The 21,840-nt window shown below is 41.3% G+C and overlaps 2 protein-coding genes across 2 annotated transcripts in view; one reads left to right on the top strand and one right to left on the bottom strand.

Annotated features, from left to right (window-relative positions):
- trappc12 (trafficking protein particle complex subunit 12) overlaps positions 1-8,785 on the bottom strand; it is a 44,868-nt gene extending 36,083 nt beyond the window's left edge. Inside the window, exons 1-3 of the mRNA XM_078277776.1 lie at positions 8,698-8,785; positions 6,883-8,233; positions 4,225-4,341 (exon numbers count right to left, since the gene is read on the bottom strand). Of these exons, the coding sequence (XP_078133902.1) occupies positions 4,225-4,341; positions 6,883-8,217 (1,452 nt within the window). The 5' untranslated portion in view covers positions 8,218-8,233; positions 8,698-8,785. The remainder of the gene's footprint in view (positions 1-4,224; positions 4,342-6,882; positions 8,234-8,697) is intronic.
- Positions 8,786-8,842: 57 nt separating this feature from the next.
- eipr1 (EARP complex and GARP complex interacting protein 1) overlaps positions 8,843-21,840 on the top strand; it is a 71,444-nt gene continuing 58,446 nt past the window's right edge. The window contains exons 1-2 of the mRNA XM_078277777.1: positions 8,843-9,085; positions 9,281-9,364. Coding sequence (XP_078133903.1) covers positions 9,044-9,085; positions 9,281-9,364 — 126 coding nt within the window. The 5' untranslated portion in view covers positions 8,843-9,043. The remainder of the gene's footprint in view (positions 9,086-9,280; positions 9,365-21,840) is intronic.

The following is a 21,840-nucleotide window of genomic DNA, read 5'->3' as shown; positions in this document are numbered from 1 at the left end:
CAGCAGGAAAGGGAATGAGGCGAGACTGCACGGTCACAAAGAAAGACAGAAGAGTAGCAGAGCAACGTAATATGAAGAGAAAGGAGACAAATGATTTACTTTTTTCAGTCAGCTGAGGCCTGACCACCCAGCAGTTTCAGTAGAATCAGTGACTGTACAGGCTGACCAGGCTCCAGAAAGTAAGGGTAATGTTCCAAAGCAACTGGTGCACTGCACATGCACATCACTTAAGTCACTCACTGATTCATAACCTGGAGAAGCTGATTTTAGTTGTTTTGAGTTATGTGTAGGGCAGGGTACTAGGGCTGCACAATATCAGGAAAACATGCGATATGCGACATGAATTGTTGAATATTGCAATGACGATATCACTTGCGATAATTAAACAAATACTTAAATATAGAGTGTTAATGTATTTCTGCTTTGCTGGCTAACACCTCACGTAATGCTCTTTACCACCTCAGTCAGTAGCGTCTACATGGGAGATAAGCATCTAGAGCAGTAGGGCTTCATCTCATTGGCCAAATATTTTGACAGGCATCATTTGTTGCAGTTCAAGCAGTCTTTGCGATACGTGTACCTTAATATCAACATTTGCAAAAACGATCAATTTGCGATATATTGTGCAGCCCTACTGGGTACTGAATTGGACCTTTTTAGGCATCGACTGAATTGCCTCCTTAGGATCAAGTATTGAAAAATGCCTCGTCATTCAATACCAAATTTCAATACCTAAGTAGTAAATCTCATCAGCGTCAGTGAGCCAATAAGCATGCAGCATGCTTCTACCTAGTTCTAGTAATGTTTGTGATTGGCTGTCTAACATTACCCGTCGTAGAGGCAGGCAGGAAAAACTTTACGTTACGCACAAAGACGTAAAAGGACAATTCCGGAGCAAAATGAACCTAGGGGTTAATAACACATGATTACAGAGTCGACCGTTCTCTGGGATATGTTTTCATGCTAATCAAATGTGTCTCTAGCTTGAAACAAACTAGCGCAAACCGCTGATTAGCTTGTAAAGCTAGTCGTTGGGGCACTGGTAAAGTAAAAAGAAATCTCTATTTCTATACCACTAACAAGGCTCAAAATATCACCACACTTCCACGGTAGCATAATGAGGGTCCCTACATGTAAACTGAAGCATTGAGAACTTTGTAAGTGTACAGACAGTTTATAAAAAAGATTAGAAGATTATAAAGACAGCGGCGTTCACGTATGCAGGCAGGCGTCATCTTGGGGAACGGTACTGTCTTTATAATCTATCTTTTTAATAAACTGTCTGTACACAATGCTTCGGTTTACATGTAGGGACCCTCATGATGCTACAGTTGAAGTGTGGTGATATTTTGAGCCTTGTTAGTGGTATAGAAATAGAGATTTATTTTTATTTTACCCTCTGCCCCGACGAATAGCGTTATAAGCTAATCAGCAGTTTGCGGTAGCTTATTTCAAGCTAGAGACACATTCGATTAGCATGAAAACATATCCCAGAGAACGGTCGACTCTGTAATCATGTGTTATTAACCCCTAGGTTCATTTTGCGCCGGAATTGTCCTTTAACTGGACAACAGACAAGTTTTATTTTGGCCTGCCATCAACTTACTCATAGAATTAAGGTTAATTAACGACAGCTGATATGACCTGCCACCAGAGACGTTTGTCATTTTTACCGCTGAAATTGGCTAAAAATGAGAAGCTGCTAGCTGAATGTTTTCTACACTGATCTTTGCTAATGAGAAAGAGAGGAGTAATAACTGATTATTAACATATTTATTATCCTCAGAGTTTAGTGAATTTTGCCAACTCGGCAGTGTCCAACTTAACATGTTTCCCAGAGTTTTACTAGCCTCATGTATTTTTACTGGCGCGAAAAAAAGACTTTTCCCTCAAACTGTTAATTTATTGATTGTATGATTCGTCCAACATTTTAATATTAATTTCATTCATATTATTACATTTCTTCTGCCTCCTTGAGCCATCACAAGTGAAGTGACTCATACTGTGATTGGCGGAAACACTGTCGACTGGCCAATCAACTTGCCCAACATACTTTTTTTTTTTTACTGGCCCTGGGCCATTGCTTATGTCGAAACCTTCCTGGTGTCAGAACAGTCACTGGTGACAACCAAATCATTTTTCACATTCACACACACACACACACACACACACACACACACACACACACACACACACACACACACACACACACACACACACACACACACACACACACACACACACACACACACACACACACACACACACACACTTATTTTCAGAAATAACAGAATGCCCACACTGTAGAGCCTGGCTACAACACTTGCAGGCTGAGGGGGACAAAATACAGTAGAGGTCAGCAAAGGAGCGATCGATTTGGATCGGCTTTATTTTAGCTGACAAGATCCTAAACACTATGCCTGGATCGGCCCAGATACCGATCCTCAGGGTCATCTCGGGAGTCGTAGGGACATCTCTAATTATTATTATTTCATCAATACACCTTATCTAGAATTATGAGAAATACTATATTATTCATGGGCTCTGCCAGGTACGCTACAGTGCAGTGCAGCTGCACAGCAGCCACCCCACACTAAACTCCTATTACAGCCTACACGTCATGACTCACGTTTGACCTTAACGTTTTAGTTCCCTAATCATCCTCTGTGATGTCAAAAGATAATGTATACACATATTGACAATAAACACATTTGTATACAGTTAAAGACATACAAAATGTGCATCCTGGTCATACAGTACTACATAATTAATTAAGTAGGAAATAACTATAAAAGCAACAACTATGGTTGGGTACCGAAACGGTTCCTAAACGACTGGGATCCATTAGACCCAGATGCAGATTTCGGTGCCTTATAGATGCCTGTGCTGCCCTCTGGTGCTACGAATCAGACTTTACAGGCAACGGAAGCATCACTGCATGTGACGCTAATTAACATTACACTTGGCAGCGGTTGAAGTTAGCCTACCGTTGACTTAAATATGGTTAAAATGCTTAAAGCTAAACGGTTTAACGTGTGGCTGTATTTTACTCGAAAGGATTCCAACACTGGGACGTACAACAGTCTACAGCTGAAGACACAGAGGAGACTAGCTGCATTCTGAGACACCATGGCCACTGCCGGAGTCGGAGTTGCCGGAGAAACAACACCGACGGGACCTTATGGTGCATTCGACTGCACCTTGTAGGCTCATTGTGCATTTAAAAGGAGAAATCCGGCGCAAAATGAACCTAAGGGTTAATAACACGTGTGTACCGAGTCGACCGTTCTCTGGGATATGTTTTCATGCTAATCGAATGTGACCAGTTTTATCACAAACCGCCAATTAGCTTATAAAGCTAGTTGTCGGGGTACGGGTAAAGTAAAAAGAAATCTCTATTTCTATACCACTAACAAGGCTCAAAATAGCACCACACTTCCACGGTAGCATAATGAGGGTCCCTACATGTAAACTGAAGCATTGAGAACTTTGTAAGTGTACAGACAGTTTATTAAAAAGATAGTTTAGAAAGACAGTACTGTTCACATATACAGGCAGGCGCCATCTTAGGAAAACAGTCACGGCCAGTCGAACGCCGTGTAACCAGTAACATAGCTCAAGCACGGCGTTCGCCGTTCAATTTGACATTATGGCCTTAGCAATAAACAAGCCGTTCTTTAATGTCGCCAACTGTCGTTTTGTATTGGTTCAGGCACTGGCACCGTTTAAAAGTATTGTTTTAGCACCGGTATTGGTAAAAACCCCAAATGATTCCCAACTCTAGCAACAGCAGAGCCTCTCTTCTTGATGGCTGCTGACAACGCTGTTGAAATAGCATTGTAGCAGCAAGTAGAAACAGAAAAAAGGGCATGCATCACGCTGCTGTGCCCTCCAACAGTTTTGAGACAAGACAAAGCATGTAAACATGTGTACCCTGCCAGGCTCTTTGCACAAACAGGCAGGAGAAAAAAAAGACCAATGACAACATGAACTGCACACAGATGCACCTCCAGTCACCAGCCTGTCAAGCTCCTTAGCCTCATTCGACTCATCTCCGGTGGGGGTATTTATCAATTATTGTACGGAAGTTAGAAATTCCAGTATCATGACGGCATTACTATACTACAACAGTAGAATCACTGGCACACAGTGAATGATGTTCTGAGCCTCAGAAGTGAACGTGAACAAATTAGTCATAGACAGAAAGTACAGAGAGTGACTTACGATGAGCCGTTTGAGGCCTGTAAAGGACTGTTCCACAGAGTTGGCGGTGAGGACCTGACGCTTCATTGCTGCTGGTTCTCCCAGGAAACGAAGCATTAAGTCTTTTACAGCATCGCCCTGCAGCAAAACACACACATACTGTACATTTAGATGGATAGATAGACTTTACTGATCCCAAATGGCTGTGCTATAGCAGCAAGGTATTGGGCACACAGCACCGATACAGAATATACAAGAAATAATAAATAAATAAAAATACAAGAACACCTACTCAAAATGTCCCATCATGCAAAAGCCTATATTGAAGAAAGAGACCTGAGTTACTGAACACTAGGGCTGCACGATATGAGGAAAATATGCGATAATGTTGTTGAATATCGTGATAACGATATTACTCACGATAACAATATTAGTCGCGATACAAAAACAGATATTAAAATGCACAATAGGACAAATTGCTTGTTGAATTTACAACAAATAAAAGATAATCATTTCCAACATTCTTTTATGGACAAATTGAACATTATATTGAATATAAAAGGCAGAAAAAAAAAAAAAAAAGCATGACAGTTACATTTTAAAGTGCAGTTTTCTACCGATATTTTCTTTCAACTAACAAAAAAAAAAAGAATTGTTGTGTGTCTATTGCAATATGTCACTGCTGTAGTATATGAACATTCTATAACTTTCTATAAACTTTGACTAAAGATTTGGTATAAGGAGATGCATGAACTTTACCCCACTTTTATTGAAAACATCTGGAAACTGTTAACATGAGCAGAGGGCCCCCCAAGACAGAAGAGTCCTTTTTTGGAGCTATGCCAGATAAAAGGCATCGATTGGTCAGTTCCCTACGCCAATCATACACTTACATATATCACGTCTTATGTTAATACAATGCACAGGATATATACTGTGTTCACACAAAGAAACGGCAGAGCGACAATATTTGAAGATTGGGTTGGTCGCCTCTCCGAGCTCCTGCAGAAGCTTGTAAAATAATGCTGAATCTTTGATTGTAATAAACCTTTTCATAATTGAGATCAGTGTCAGCGGATTCCTCTTCATACAGCATCACAGCATTATTATTAAAGACAACACTGCCTTTCACTATGTGTATTTTGCACCAGTTGATATTGCGATGACGATAAAAAAACCGATATATTGTGCATGCTGGTATTTACTCTTAGAACCACTATATTACTTGCTGGATTTAAAAATATTAGATGAGTACTTACTCTACATTGAATGAAGTTGATTGGGGGTTAAAAAAAAAAAAAGAAACAACTTGAACTGGACATCCTTAGTTTTGGACAAAATTACAAGCAGTAAAACAATATTCAGCCCAAATAGAACCGGAACAATAAATAGACTGCAGTAAATGCTATATTGGATCCAGCTTTAGAGTGGATTTAATATGTTGGCTGAAAACTGGCTCTTAGAGGGCAAAAACACCAAGATGACGGGAAAAAATACTTGATTTTTATTCAAGCAGGCATTCAAACAAAATGAGGGGATAATGAACACACCATAAGATTCAATTGAATAAATAAGTGAAGTGATCATAAGGGTTGTTATTACGAACACATGTTACTGTTGAAGAAACTCAGAGGATGCTTATGAGAAAAAAAACATGATGACACATGAGCCAAGGTGCGTGTATGTGTGCTTATAGACAACTGACAACTATCTCCATGCCATCTGTTGTGGCAGAGCAGGAGAAAGGTCTGACTGAACCCACTGTCATTCTGCGATAGACTAATGAGCACCATAGAATGTTAACATTGGTATATTATATAATGTAAGAAGGTGGAGCCTAAGGCTAATCTAGCCTTAATAGATCATAGGCTTTTACCGTCAATAGCATGAAGGTTTTTACCTTGGGTCCTAGCTGTTTTCATAGACAACGTGTCCAAGCCGAGCTGAGTGTTGTGACCAAACCAAATATCAATAGAGCTGAAACTATTTATCGATTAATCGATGAGCCGTTCGTCACAAAAGTAATCGGCAACAATTTTGACAATCGATATGGTGGTTTAATCAAGCATAAATGGCAAGTATTCTCAGGTTAAAGCTTCTCAAATGTGACAATTTGCTGCTTTTCTGTGTTTTATATGAATAAAAATTGTTTCGGGTTTTGGACGGTTGGTCGGAGCAAAAACAGAATCTGAAAGGGTCGCCATGGGCTCTCAAAGCAAATTTGATTGATCAATCTGCAGTTATGCCCCTTTGGTCTTTCCCCGTCCAAACTCCACAAATCTAGTTTGCAATGCAGGCTTTCTGTTAAAAAAAAAAAAAGTGTGGTCGTGACCGGTTTTGGCTAAGTGGTAGAGCAGGCGCTCATATATTTAGAGGCTCATGCCTCGACGCAGAGGTCCAGGGTTTGACTCCGACCTGTGACGATTTCCTCCTCTCTCACCTGTCCTGTCCATTAAAGGCCAGTGTGGCCTCCGAGCCCAGACAACAGTTTACACTGGCTGAGTAGTACTACCCATGATGAGTAAAGTGAACTTCAAGAGAGCCCTTAAAAAAAGGGGCGTCCACCAACACCTTTTATTATTTTTGAATGACATACTGTAAGAAGAAACAATTCTCCCAGAGCTTTCTAAAGACACACAATGTATGATAAGCATTTTACTGCCTAAGTGCTTGTCCTACCTGAAGGTTGTCAAACTTGAGTCCAGGCATGGTGAGTCTGTTGGTCTCTACATAGGCTGGGCTGTACTGCTGGGTGGCCACAGAGATCAACACCTTCCTGGTCTCCTCAGATGGCAGCCAAGCATCATGGCGCCTGTCCACCTCACTCAGGCTCAGCGCTGTTGCAAATGGGTCATCGCTGCCCGAGAACACAGCCTGGAGCTGGTTGAAAGGCTGCGGCTGAGTGGCTGGGGCTTGAGTTGGAGCTGGGGCTACTTGGGGTGGAGGAGGTTGCGCCTTGGCAGTGGATTCGATAGGGGCAGGGCCAAACACTGAACTAGGGGTGTGAGCACCAGAGTCCAGTGCTCCTCCGGGGGTGGAGATGGAGGAAGAGGTGGAGGAGAGCTGGTGCTCAGGGGTGGGGGCTAAGGGCGCTGGGCTGGAGCCAGGAGGGATCTCAGCATTTGGGTTTGAAACGGAGATGAAGGAGGAGGTGGCGGTAAACGAATCGAAGAAGTCAGAGGCTGGATTGACGTGTCCATTGTCAGTGAAGAATTTACTGAGGCTGGGGCTGGGCTGGCACACAAGGGGGGCCGTCAACTTGCTGGGGGTCACTGCCTCTTCGCTTCCTCCACCACTCCCCATGCTAAAGCTGGGAGACTTGATTAAGGTGGGCTGGAAGCCATCAGGCACCAAAGACTTCGGCTGGGTGCCATGGCTGAATATGGTACACACCGGCACAGGTTCCTCTTTTGGGCTTGTCCCCCTAGCTTCCTGTGGTGCCGGTTCCCCATTTTTAAGATCAGATGGGCTCTGTGCGTCTGCTTCAGGTGAAACAAATGCTGTGACTTGCTCTTGTGTGTCTGTCTGCTCCTTTGTGTCCTCATCTGCTTTTAACACAGAACCACCTTCCTCCTCCTCCTCCTCCTCCTCCTCCACCTCCATTGCAACTTTTATCTCAGTTGTATTGTGTCCAATTGCACTTTGTTCCCCTTTGCTGCCTGGTGTCTCTTGGGCATTATCTTCCTCTTCTCCTCCATCCAGAAAGGAGTCAATGGGCGCTACCTCATCCTCCTCACTGTTATTAGGTGAGTCAGAAATCATGACGCTCTCCATCATCTGGTCGTTGAGCTTGTCCATCAAGCTCTCTGAAGGTGTAGTGCTGCTGTCCTCTTGGGGGGTGGCAAACTCTGCACCCAAGTCGATGCTGTCTTCCTGGGGAATGACACTGTCTCTGGAAGGGGTCTGGCTGATGGTTGGCTCCGGAGGGTCTGGGCCTGGGGCTTCCTTGTTTACATCTTCCACTGTGATGTCCAAGGTGACTGGCCGCTGAGCAGGAGCCTCCCCACTATTCATCTTACTGCTCCTGACACTTCAACACAGTTATAAATTAAGTTACCCTTTTGATGTAATATGGCTTACATATATTCTGTGCTTTAGTGTACAACACTGTGCAGCATTTTTCATAGTCACTTCCTGTCATTATACGCAAACGCTATGTTTTACAAGCTCTTATCGAGTCGACGGAGAACGAGTCAATTTCACACCTTTTATTCATGCTTAAAGTCCTGTCACGAAAGAGCCGTTACCCGAGATATCGGAGGATTGTTTTCTGTTTGGTACTGGCTACTGGCTATATTGCTAATGCTACATTAGCAGGTTGGCTATCGTACGCTAACTTAGCTGAGCAGCTGGTTGCAAATGTAAAATATATTATTGACTAATAGCTGTCCACGCTTTAAAAAGCACAAAACATATTACAGTGTTACCCACATCATTACGCAAAAGCAACGACAAAAATAAAAACTAAAACACAAACACGATCCTGTTTCTTACCTTACTGCAGACTGACAGACACAACTCTAATACGCATGCGCCGCTTCAATGGCAAGCTACAAGTACGGTATTCCAGAGCAGACACATTTCATGCCGTCGTTTTTCTAGTATTCTTGACTTCTTCTACGTACTTTTAAAAACCTATACAACGTTGCACGACTGTCGTTACGTATTTTTAGTTGCACGCTCCATTTTTGCTAGTTTTTAAATCGCGGAAGTGCTGCCACTGTGTTGTGTTTTGTGCAGTAAGTAGCACAGTTACAGTATTTTTGTAGTGCTTTCATCGTGATACGACGTTTTAAAAAGAGAAAAAGATCAGACGATAACTCTGGCAACAGATTAAAAAATGGAGGACGACGCTCCTGTCATTTATGGTCTCGAATTCCAGGTAACGTTACTGTCACATCCATAGATCTAACTACTGTATCACATCGTTAGCTCTATTCTATTCTATTTCACTTATTAGCAATTCTTAGCTATTCCATTATGCTACCCTTATAATCTGCTCATTCGTTTCCATATTATATTCTAAGACTTCATGATAACGTTTTTAAGTGAATGCTATTTTGTATCTACTTTGCAGGCACGAGCACTTACTGCCCAGGCAGCTGAAACTGATGCCATTCGTTTCCTTGTAGGCACACAGTCACTGAAATTTGACAACCAGGTAAGAAAAACCAGTTTATAACAGACGTCGTATACCATTTAAAGCTAGAAGGAAGTTGTCTGCATCAGGAGGCATTAGGCATTCTATTCACAGTGGTAGTTTGTGTCCCTATACAATTTCTTATCATTTTGTCTAAAATAATAGGAACAAAGTGTTGTGCAAGTATCCTGCTGTCTACTGCATGACCCTTTCTTTGTTAAGAGACACAAGATGCTCAGTTCAGTAATTCTAACCATGGACAAGACAATTAAAAAAAAAAAAAAAAACATGTAAAATATACACGTATGTTAAATGCAGGAAAACAGAAAAAAAAAACATACACACAAATGAAAAACAAACATATTTTGTTTAATTTGACAGAATTCGAATTACCAGTTACTTTAGCTTATTCACAGTATCCCCCAGAGTTAGATAAGTCGATACATACCCTTCTCATCTCTGTGTGTTGTAACTCTGTCTGACGCCCCCAGCGCTAGCTTAGCCTAGCACAGATCCTGGAGGTAACCGGTTCCAGCTAGCCTACTGCTCCCAATAAGTGACAAAATAACGCCAACATGTTCCTATTTACATGTTGTGATTTGTATAGTCACAGGGTGTACAATAACAAGGTCATATGAAACACAGCCGTCTTCTAACCGTATACAAACTGGGAACTATATTCTCAGAAAGCCAAAGCACTGCTACTTCTGCTACTTGGGCGGAGTGATTTGCTAGCAGCACCTGAAGCCCTGTGGTGAGGAGCAGAGAGTTCGCCTGGAGTTCGCTCAGAGTTGGAGTAATAGAGTCAACAATTACTAGACAGTAAAATCATAGTGACCTTGTTATGTATACACCCTGTGACTATACAAATCACAACATGAAAACAGGAACATGTTGGCTTTATTTGTCACTTATTCAGAGCAGTAGGCTAGCTGGAACCGGTTACCTCCAGGATCTGTGCTAGGCTAAGCTAGCGCTTGGGGCGTCAGATGGAGTTACAACACGCACGGAGATGAGAAGGGTACCGTGTTAGTGTATCGACTTGTCTAACTCTGGGGGTTACGGTGAATAAGCTAAAGTCCCAATAAGTTGGCGTGTTCCTTTTTTAAAAGCTAGGTTTAAAAGATGTGACTTTCATCTCATTTTAAAATACTGTTCAAAAATACATTCAAGATTAACTTTATTGTCCCACATCGTGGGTAATTTGTCTTGGGCACTTAACCCATGCTGCAGCCATAGTAACAGTAGGGGTGCAAGATATATCGACTCAATATCGTTATCACAATATATCGAAAGTGTCGCAATAAGGAAGCAATATTTAGTTTATTTTGTGGAGCGCTGCGTCCCGTCCGTTGGCTGTGTTCCTTAGTTGTGTTTGATTTAGAGCCCAGATGAAACACTATAACGATCATGTTTCATTGGCCAGTTACCGTGCCACTTGCACATGTTAGTGCACGTCAACGCACGGGTCCACTACGTGACAAACCCTATGGAGAGTACCACGTGACGTGTGCATATTTCGACAGAGTGACTGTGTAAGTGAAGAAATAGAGACAACAAAACGGAACGAATCAGAAAAGCGAAAGAAAAGTTGTGTCCTGTTCTCTTTATTTATATATTTTATACTGTCCAACCAGTAGAACATGTCCTGTTCTGTAGACATGGTCCTTATTTATTAACTCATGTTGGACCAGTCCAATATAACCATCAGTTCAAATAAACCTTGTGTTGTAAGAAAACTTGTTTAATTTGTTATGAATCTATTTTGATGCGTTTTCCCGTAACTTTTGTAATTTTACATATGTTTAAAAATATCGAAATTAATATCGATATCGCAGTATTCATAGTCGATATCACAATATCACATTTTGTCAATATCATCATCATCAACCCTAAAACACAGATACTGTACAATACCATACAACAGAGCGTACTATGGTCCTGATGGTGTATAAAACCCAACATGGTGTCATGCAATGCATTAGTTAAACATTAACTCAAAATAAAAAAATAAAATAAATAAAAAAAAGAGGGATCACAAGTACAACAATTACAAATCTCCATCGTCATGCAGGCCCGTTCTGCCTTTTACTTGCGGCTATTTAGGAGCTTAATAGACACTGGGTCTGCAGCGAGGAACTCTAAAGCGAGAATTATACTGGACGCATCCAAGGTGGCGCGCGCCATTGTGACGTCAAAATGACGTAATATCCTGCGGGCGCGCCCGATTTATGGCGCCGCGCACGGCTCTTTTTTTTTTTCAGCGGCGCGCGACACAGCGGAAACGGGAGGCCTGAACAGGTTCGCCGACAACCGGATGCCAGGACTCTCAGAGTGACTGCAAGTCTCTCTGGTAAACTTACTGGGTTAAGATGAGTTCTTTTATGGTGAATGAAAGGCTTGATCCGGCGAAGTAGCTCATCCAATCAAATCGAAGCATTGATGGCAATGCTGCTGCCAGTTCTGCCGTTGTTTACCTTTTTCTTCTTCTTCTAGTCCATAGAAAGAGCAACGTCGGTAGCCTTTGCTCATTAGCGCCACCGCTGTTCAGGAGAAGACTGCAACTAGTGTCGCGAGCACCAGTGCGGGTATAAATAGTCACGGCGATCCCATGACGTCACATTTGTACGTGCCAGCTGGGCTGCGTCCAGTATAATTCTCGCTTAAACCTCCTACCAGATGGCAGCAGCTCATATTCTGCATACAGAAAGTGAGACATGTCGCAAAGAAGCCTGTTCATAAATACTTTGCATGGATAAGTGCTCTTTAACACCAATGATCTTCCAGGCAGTATGAATCAATTGTAACAGTTTAGTTTTCAACTGCACAGGGAGGTTGCCAAACCAAGCTGTAATACCGTACCTGACCAGGCTCTCCAGGACTTCTTGATCAAATATTAGGGGTGTGCAAAAAAATCGATTCACATTCGTATCGCGATTCAAGCTCTACCGATTCAAAATGGAGTCATAGAATTCCAAAAATGGATTCATATTTTTTAATAAAAAAACATAATAATCACATGGGAAAAGTAACTACATTTACATACAGTGAATTGTTTTTTGAATCGATTTTGAAATGAATCTTGAGCCTAAAAAGCGATATTGAATCGTGACATTTTCTGAATCGTGCACCCCTATAAAATATCAACATCATTTTTTTTTTTTTTATCGACGCCATGAATTCGCAAACGATGTAAGAAATGCAACCGTTGCTGCAGTCTGCAACAGAGACTGTCGACGTGTGTGCTCCAGGTTAGTGACTCGTCAAACATAAGGGGTTGCACCGAGTTTAACTTGGAGTTCTATTGTTTCCATTTGTTTCAAATGTTGCTGAGAGTAGAGCTTTTTTCTTCTTCTTATGAGCAGACAATAGACATAATAGTAAGATTTCAGAAATATAGTGGCTCGAGTTAGCTTTGAGTTTTCAGATTTTTTTCTCCCAAGGTCACATCTCAAGTAAAAACATTGATCGGAATTGGGGGTTATGTGTTCTTTGAAATTAAAATCTTTTGAAGCATTTGTAATGTGAAGCTGCATTTTGAATCAACTGTAGATGAATAAGTCCCTTTTCACAGTAGTATAACAAGTGGTGTAGCGTGAGAGGAGTTAGAGTAATTCAGACAGGATGAAACAAATAACTTTCTCTAGGTCAGAGGCAGACAGACTTTATTTTTTGAATATATGTGAAATGTTAAAAGCCTGACCAAATAACCCTTGCATCGTATGTCAGTTTTAAAATTCAAATGAGAGTCAAAGATGATTCTTACGTTTCTGCAAGGGTTCATGATATTGGCCAACATGCTGACATGCAGTTGGAGGGGGCATAAAAAAAAATCCTGGTCGTCACTGAGTTGGAGGAAGTTTGGAGAAGTTAAACACTTCATTTTGGCCTAAAACCTAAGAACTCAACCCAAGATCCAACAGTCAACAATTCAAAATGATGCTGTACAATTAATTGTCTCAGAAAAAATTGCAATTAACAATACAATTGTCTCTTTCAGTCAGATTTAAAAATATTCATTTATTTATTACTTTTTTAAACACATGTTGTTTATATCACTGTTATGTGACCCAGATAATGTACTAACACATATACACAGCCTATGAAATAAACTTTATTATGTTAAAACATTATTTCTAACTGTATCCCCCCTTTGTCATTTTTGTTTCTATGAATGTGTATAGGGTCAAGTGCCAATAACTAACAATTGAATAATAAAAATATATAGTCTGACCAATAATCACCTATATAATTACAATTTGGCATATCTAAACAAATTCCACAATTACCAGTCATACAGTTCTAAGACCTTGGCTAATGTTAGCAATTAATTGCGGTTAAACAAAGAAACCGCAATTATGTATAACATTTATTTTTTTTACAATTAGACAATTATGTAATAATCGTTACAGGCCTATTTGTGGTCACCTTCGACTTTTTTCACAATATTTGTTAAAGGCAAAATATGTGTCAAACCATTCTGAATTAGGTATTGTGGTGCTGCAGAGACGTCCCATCCTACACATCACATCCTACAGACTAATGAAAACATCTTTGTTTGCTATAGATTCTCGCATAAATCACACTATAATCATTTTAAGACAATTTTTCATATTTTTCAATGAAAATGAGAATAATGATCCAAAAATGATCATTCCCTCCAATATCGTGAATCATATCGTAGTCGCATATTTTCCGACTTCTGGTAGTAGGTGGGCAACTTGGGCAGTAGATAGCCCAGAGGTAGTAGAAGCAAACTATTAGCCCTAAGGTTGGCAGTTCAAATTCCCGGCCAGATGGCACAAAAATCTGGCAAAATGACAGCTGGCAACCCAAGGGCGTGGGTTTCGTTTGAACATTGGTGAGAAATCTTTGAGCATTTAACACTTTTAATTTCTTGCATTCTGGTGAATTTCTATGCACACATTTTACATTTTTTATGTATGTTATGGTGGAAAAGTCTTTATTTATGTAAAGGAAAACAGGTCACACAGATGACAATTCAAGAAATGTAAACATAATGGAATATAATGGGCGCCCGGATAGTCCGTTGGTAGAGCGGGCGCCCGTATATAGAGGTTTACTCCTCGACGCAGCGGGCCCGGGTTTGACTCCGACCTGCGGCCCTTTGCTGCATGTCATTCCCCCCTCGCTCTCCCCTTTCATATCTTCAGCAGTCCTGTCAATAAAGGCCTAAAAGGCCCAAAAAATAATCTTTAAAAAAACAAAAAACAAAAACATAATGGAATATAATGCAGTAAGGCTCTCAGGCGTTCTGTATTGGTTTCAAATATGTATTCTCCTGTAGATCAACGTTTATCATTTAATGTTATCTCTGCTGAGCTAACACATATGTAGACATGATTTAACGCCAAATATCCATTGTGTTTCCCCTATATTCATTTTGCAGAGGCACACCGTTGTGAGTCCATGAACGAGGCAACTGTCTGTGGTTAGTTCACGTCTGTAACAGCAGGACAGCCGAGTGTGTTGTTGTTGTTGAAGGGTTCAGTGTTTTCAGCTGAGCTGCACCATTCAGTAAAAATAGATCGGTGATGCTGTTTTCCCCTTGTTGTTCTCAGTAAAGTTTGCTGGAAGGGATGTAATGTAGCATTTTATGTGAAGTGACCACTGCGCTGGACTCAAAAAAAATAATAGCCTTTTAAATGCTACATTGCTTATAAGAGAATAACAGGAGTAACAGGCGAACAAGCTTTAAAAGTGACATGCTTTCTGTTTAACTAAGCGCTGTGCAGTGGATCCAATTCATGCCGATGTGAAGAGTGGATCATTTCGAAAAGTAACTGATAAATATTTAAAGAAACTTTTTAAAGTGTTAAATTGAGAACACTGAATTTGCATTTTGGTGTAGTGGTAGCATCAACTGCAACTGCCAGTGCTCTGTGTGTGTGTGTGTGTGTGTGTGTGTGTGTGTGTGTGTGTGTGTGTGTGTGTGTGTGTGTGTGTGTGTGTGTGTGTGTGTGTGTGTGTGTGTGTGTGTGTGTGTGTGTGTGTGTGTGTGTGTGTGTGTGTGTGTGTGTGTGTGTGGGGGTTTCTCTGCAAAAGTCTGTATGTCTGAGTGTTGGTGAGGGTTTTGTGCTGTGAGTGTGTTTGTAGGAGAACAAGTGAGAGAGTGGGGTGTGAGCATGCATGCACATCTTGCACAGGTCATTACAGAGACAGATGACGGAAACAGTTGGCTCTAAACGGGGGAGAAATAATTAGCTCTCTGAGAGAGCGAGAGAGAGAGCGAGAGAGATATATTTCTGCCTTGCAAAAATGAGCCTATTTTCTGGCAGACTTTAGTGTGAAAACGGTCTGGCACTGAATACAGACGTAGTTCAATCCAAGTCTTGTGTAGCGAGTCTAATACAGAGCTTGTTGGGAATGGTGACAATGCATCCCATTCGATCTGTGTGATTTCTTATTACACTCCGTCAGTAGCTTAATATACTCCTCCTAACACTTTTCTCCTTTCTGGCATTAGCACAGAGCTGAAACACAAAAGAACAAATTCTTCAATAGTAGTGTAAATCTAATGTAGTAATGAAGGTGCTTATTGCTCATTTATTCATTGGTCTATTTGCGTTAAGGCCACTGTAGACTGTGCAGTTTTGTGATGTCTCAGATTAAGTTGACAGTAGAGTTTAGTTAGTTAGTTTAGTGATAGAGTTTTTGGTTTTAGAGCCCATTGTAAGTAGGAACGCACAATCCAATGTTTTTTTTCTCCAACGATGATTTATTTGTCCTACTAATTCAGATGCTGATATCTGTACTTAATGTGAGATCCAGATCCACTTAATGAAGTCACTGGGCCCTATTTTTGTGACGGCGCAATTACCAGCACAAGCAGCGCTGTGACCGTATTTTCCTGACTTTAAAAATCTCGTATTTTGATGCCTAGCGTAGAACGAGAGTTGCAGAGGTGGGAGGTTTATTCAGATTAGGCAGGGCAAAGCAAGTTGGTGGTATTTTGGTGAAAAATGTGTCCTAGAGCGTAGATGTTGTTGAGCATAGACGTCTCAGAACCACGGCTGTTTCTGGCATCACTCACGCTGGTTATTTTGTCAAGAGGAGCAAATGAAATACTTGGGCCAAATGCACAGTAATAACAGAATTAAGGCTGTAAATAAACTGTTTTAAGTACACACTGTCCAACCAGTAGATGGGCTTAAATGTAATATGGATATTAGGGATAGACCGACTGGCTGGCTGATTATCGGGCCGTTTTTTTGGCAGTTTGCAGATATATGTATCTGCGTTTTATTTGCATGATAACCGATAAAGTTAAATAATTTAAAAGTGCACTACTTTGACTCAGCTACAGCTCTGTGTCTGTCCCTCTGCTTCGGTTTCACTCTTCGCTGAGTCTGACTTAATGTCCCGCCCACAACACCATCTGACTATCTTTTACTGTGTATTATGTTGAAAGTTTCTTATTTATTAAAGCTTTAGTGCGCAACTTTTTGATATTAATGAACGTCCGTTACATTCAAGCCATTGCCAAATGAGTTTCTACAAAGCTAATTAAGACTATCAGCTCCACACAACACTCTCTGTATTTCTCAGTATGGCTGTGTTCAGAAGATTGTGGCGTCCGGTGACTTCCCCGCGCAGAAACTCGAGTGAAGATAATTACCTCTTCTGAAGAGTCCATCATGTTTTTTTAATCCTCCATGTCCTCCTTGGCTACGGGCAACTGCGTGGAGGGGGGGTGGGGGCGTGTGCACGATCACGTAAGGCTTGTATCATGTGGACGCGCCGACAGTTTTGTTGTCATTACTTAGAATTCCTCATGGGGGCGACAGAAACTACGCATTATAGCTTTAAATAATTGCTTAAAGCATTTAAAGGGGCGCTATGCAGTTTTGGCCATTTCTTCGCTGTTTTCTCGCTTTTTGCTCGCAGGTTTCTCTGTAGAGCTCCCCCTACAGGATGGGAGCGTGTATGTGTGCAGTGTAGTAAAGCAATTCGTTACATTGCGAGACTTGATGTCACGCGATACTTCCTGACGCTGAGGCCGGCGGCTCGCCGGCACATAGTTGCAAGGGTGGTTTTTCTGCTCACAGGCACTGGGGGGGAGCGAGACGGCAACCATTCAACCCGAAAAAAAGTCATATAACCATTCCAATGACTCCGAAGCTGTTCAGTTAAGGTAAATTAAAAAAGCTTTGTGTTGGAGTTTGTAACATTCCAAAATCTTAATTTTGACTTAAAGATTTAGATTTTCACTGTACATGCATATCTGTTCCAAATATCGGTTATCGGTTTCACTAACTACTAATAATGAATATTGGTATCGGCCTTGAAAAAACAGTATTGGCCGATCCCTAATGGATATGATCGATTCTTACAGTATCTGTTATCCACAGCTGCTTTATACTGTATGAAAAGTGATCATATAAACTGCTTCACCGAACAATTTTATATACATTGTTTATATCATTATTTTACCAATAAACTGGATGGCTGTCGTCGTCATGCGTCACTGTGATTGGCCCAGCGGTTTCAGAGCAATGACACCAGTGATGTGACTGGCTGAGAACATATTTATTCATCCCCACACTAGGGCTGTTGGAACGAATTTCGGGAGTCGAATATAATTTGAATATAAAAAAAAAAAAAAAAACTATTGAAATTCGAATGGTATTATTAAGATTGACAGCTCTACACCACACCAAGCCCTTTTGCACTTTGCGCTACTGCACATTAGGATTGCCGTGGTAGCCGATGTTTCCGGTGTTACTCGGTGGTCGGGCATACACTGATCACATTACTTGGCCACTGTTGTTTAACTGGCCAGCGATTTTTTTGTCCCTGTCTTTATCTTTCCCTGCGTAATAAGCTTTTTCCATACCCGGTGGGCAAACATGCAAGCTGTTTGATAGTAAATGCCATAAACAATTTTTTTGTAAACCTTTACAATCCATTACTGAAAGAACCAAACAGGCCTGCCTTATCTACATTTTCATCAAAACTGACAGCTTGTAGCTTTGAAGCTAACCCATGGTATTAAAGTGTAAAAAATATATACTTTACTGACTACTACTTTTCTTAATTAGTTTCTGATATTATTATGTCAGAGAGCATTCAAAGCAGTAAAATGTAATAGGGATCATTATTCATCTTTTAGGTTCTGTGCTTTGAGATGACCCTACGTTTGACTTGCATGTTCAGTCCGTTTTATTCATGAAGCTCATTGTGTTTTCCACTCTGCATAAGTCTGCTGGCCAACATCGGTTAGCTCAGTCTAAGTTTGATTTTGCAATGTGAAAAATGTTTTTTCGATGAGCATTTCAGCCCTGATAGCTTCTGCTGTATCCATAAGTCTGCTGGCCTCTCCACCTCCCATTAAGCATAATGCAGGGTGGAAATGTCTCTCTTAGCTCACAGAGCACCTCTCAAATCCCTCAGAGACCACTAGCTGGAATGACAAATAGGAGGGCACGTCGGCATGGCATTTAAGGCTGCTAACGAGATAAAGAGCCCAAGCTTGGCACCTCTCGCCCGCTCGCTACTCCTCCGCCCTGCTTACTGTCATCTGTGCGGCTAAAGAGCTTTAGTGGAGAGGCCCCTGAAGTGGGGGCCACGAGCCAGCTTGGCTTTATCCCTCCCTTACTCCCTCTCAACAATCTCCCTTCTCTTCCCTTCCCTGCCTCGATTCCTCCCACCATCGACACATAATTAAAAGCGTTGGGCTGGGTGCCCAAGTGGCTGAAGGCTATGAGTCACTCCCCAAGCCTGGAAGAATGAGGGCTAAATCACCTGGGGGAGGAGGGCTGGAACTTCTCTCTCCCCTCACCCGTGGGTTCATTCGGGGGTACCCTATTACTAGGCCCTCCAATTACCCTGTCCCACCAGCCTGGATTTATTTGTACCGCTCCCCCACCACCATAAAATTATAACTTTGCGTAATAATTTTTTGCTCGATGCAGTCCAACCCAAGGTTAATAGCCGCCGAGCTGACTTTGAGGAGACTGAAGGATGCTGCTGCTATGATGCTCTTCTCCTCCTCACGCCCTCTCCTTTCATCCTCTTTTCCAGCCTGTAAAAGTAGTACAGGGAAGGGGAGTGGAAGTGCCTAGCAGGAGTTATTGTCCAGTGCAACCCCATTAACGGTCCCCCAAGGTGCTGTAAGTGTCTCTCTTATGGGAGAAACCAGCATTAATTGTCTGATCAAACCTTGAGACCCTCACTGTTTTACTGCATTGTAGGCCCTGAACTGCATTCAATTGAGGGCCCTCGTGGAATAGATTTCCATCTAATAAAAAGAACTCCGTAAGAAGGAGTTTCTATTAACTTCTTATGGATAAAAGTTTTGCTTTCTTGTTGAACGTGTGTGCCGTAAAGTCTAGACCGCTGTTGATATGTTTTTAAGTCCAGCCCAGGCCTTAGCATTACACCAGGACGCGGAAAACCTGTAAGTATTTCAGCTGCCTTATGGCATAGTAGTTCTTGGCAGGTACGGTGCCAGGATTTCAACTCTGGATAGGCCAAAGTCATTTTGTCCGGGCCTTTTTAATTACATAAGTTAATGCTGTTTGCCTTCCTTTGATGGTTTTGATACAGTCTGTTTTTTTAACTGGTTGTCTCGCTAAAACAGAAAATTACTGATGTCATGCTGTGAAATTGTCTGGTTGATTACGACACTTTTAAAAATTGTTTTCTAAAAAATACTGAATGGCAAGATAGCGTTACTCTTGCCAGTTTGAATTAATTACAAGCAGCACCCACAGGTATATTGCTCAAATCATGCAACAATGAAACCTTTCTACCATGTTGATAACGCTGAATTTATAGCTCACAGAAGCTTACCGGCTTTTGTTTAATATCTAGTGTCATTAGCAAAGTGTAAGCAATTTTTATTGAGTTTCCTCTTAGCGAAATGCTCTGAGCGAATTTAAAGGTCCTATGACATGGTGCTTTTTGGATGCTTTTATATAGGACTTAGTGGTCTCTAATACTGTATCTGAAGTCTCTTTTATATAGGCCTTAGTGGTCTCTAATACTGTATCTGAAGTCTCTTTTATATAGGCCTTATTGGTCCCCTGATACTGTATCTGAAGTCTCTTTTATATAGGGCTTATTGGTCCCCTAATACTGTATCTGAAGTCTCTTTTATATAGACCTTAGTGGTCCCCTAATACTGTATCTGAAGTCTCTTTTATATAGGCCTTAGTGGTCCCCTAATACTGTATCTGAAGTCTCTTTTATATAGACCTTAGTGGTCCCCTAATACTGTATCTGAAGTCTCTTTTATATAGGACTTAGTGGTCCCCTAATACTGTATCTGAAGTCTCTTTTATATAGGCCTTAGTGGTCTCTAATACTGTATCTGAAGTCTCTTTTATATAGGCCTTAGTGGTCTCTAATACTGTATCTGAAGTCTCTTTTATATAGGCCTTAGTGGTCCCTTAATACTGTATCTGAAGTATCTTTTATATAGACCTTAGTGGTCCCCTAATACTGTATCTGAAGTATCTTTCATATAGGCCTTAGTGGTCCCCTAATACTGTATCTGAAGTCTCTTTTATATAGGCCTTAGTGGTCCCCTAATACTGTATCTGAAGTCTCTTTTATATAGGCCTTAGTGGTCCCCTAATACTGTATCTGAAGTCTCTTTTATATAGGCCTTAGTGGTCTCTAATACTGTATCTGAAGTCTCTTTTATATAGGCCTTAGTGGTCCCCTAATACTGTATCTGAAGTCTCTTTCCCGAAATTCAGCCTTGGTGCAGAATTACAGCCACTAGAGCCAGTCCCACAATGAGCTTTCCTTAGGATGTGCCATTTCTGTGTCTGTAGCTTTGAATGCTATTGAGGAGGAGAGGGGGGGGGGGGGGTGCGACCTTGACCAATGGGTGGGCCAAATTCTCTGGGCGGGCAAAGCAGAGAAAGGGGAGGTAACCTTTCCCCTTATGACATCATAAAGGGAAGATTCCAGATCGGCCCATCTGAGCTTTCATTTTCTCAAAGGCAGAGCAGGATACCCAGGGCTCGGTTTACACCTATCGCCATTTCTAGCCACTGGGGGACCATAGGCAGGCTGGGGGAACTCATATTAATGTTAAAAAACCTCATAAAGTGACATTTTCATGCCATGGGACCTTTTAAGTTGGGTTTTTATTGTGAAGGGTAAAAGCGGAAGAAGTAAAGCTAGCTTTCTGCGCTGCTGTTATCAATATGCAACTTTTGAGTTTGTGAAAAGCGTTACATGAATTAAATGTATTATTATTATTATTATTATTATTATTATTATTATTATATGGGAGTTAATAAATAGTGTGTGGGCCGTCTGGTTCATGCTGGTTCAGAGCCTCCTAGTTTTTGTTTTATTACCCTCGGCTACAGTAGTTAGCACGCGTTAGCTCGTTGTTTAACTTGGCTTGTTTACGTTTGTGAGTGTCTTTGTCAGCCTGAATTCTGGACATGTTTTGATATGAGTTCCTTGGAATTGAAAAGCAAGGGCTCCTTCCTTATTACATTTTCCAGTTTGAA

This window comes from Sander vitreus, chromosome 20, assembly GCF_031162955.1.
Source record: "Sander vitreus isolate 19-12246 chromosome 20, sanVit1, whole genome shotgun sequence".
Lineage (NCBI taxonomy): Eukaryota > Metazoa > Chordata > Actinopteri > Perciformes > Percidae > Sander > Sander vitreus.
Note: the sequence above shows the minus strand (reverse complement) of the source record. Positions and strands in the feature narration are given on the sequence as shown.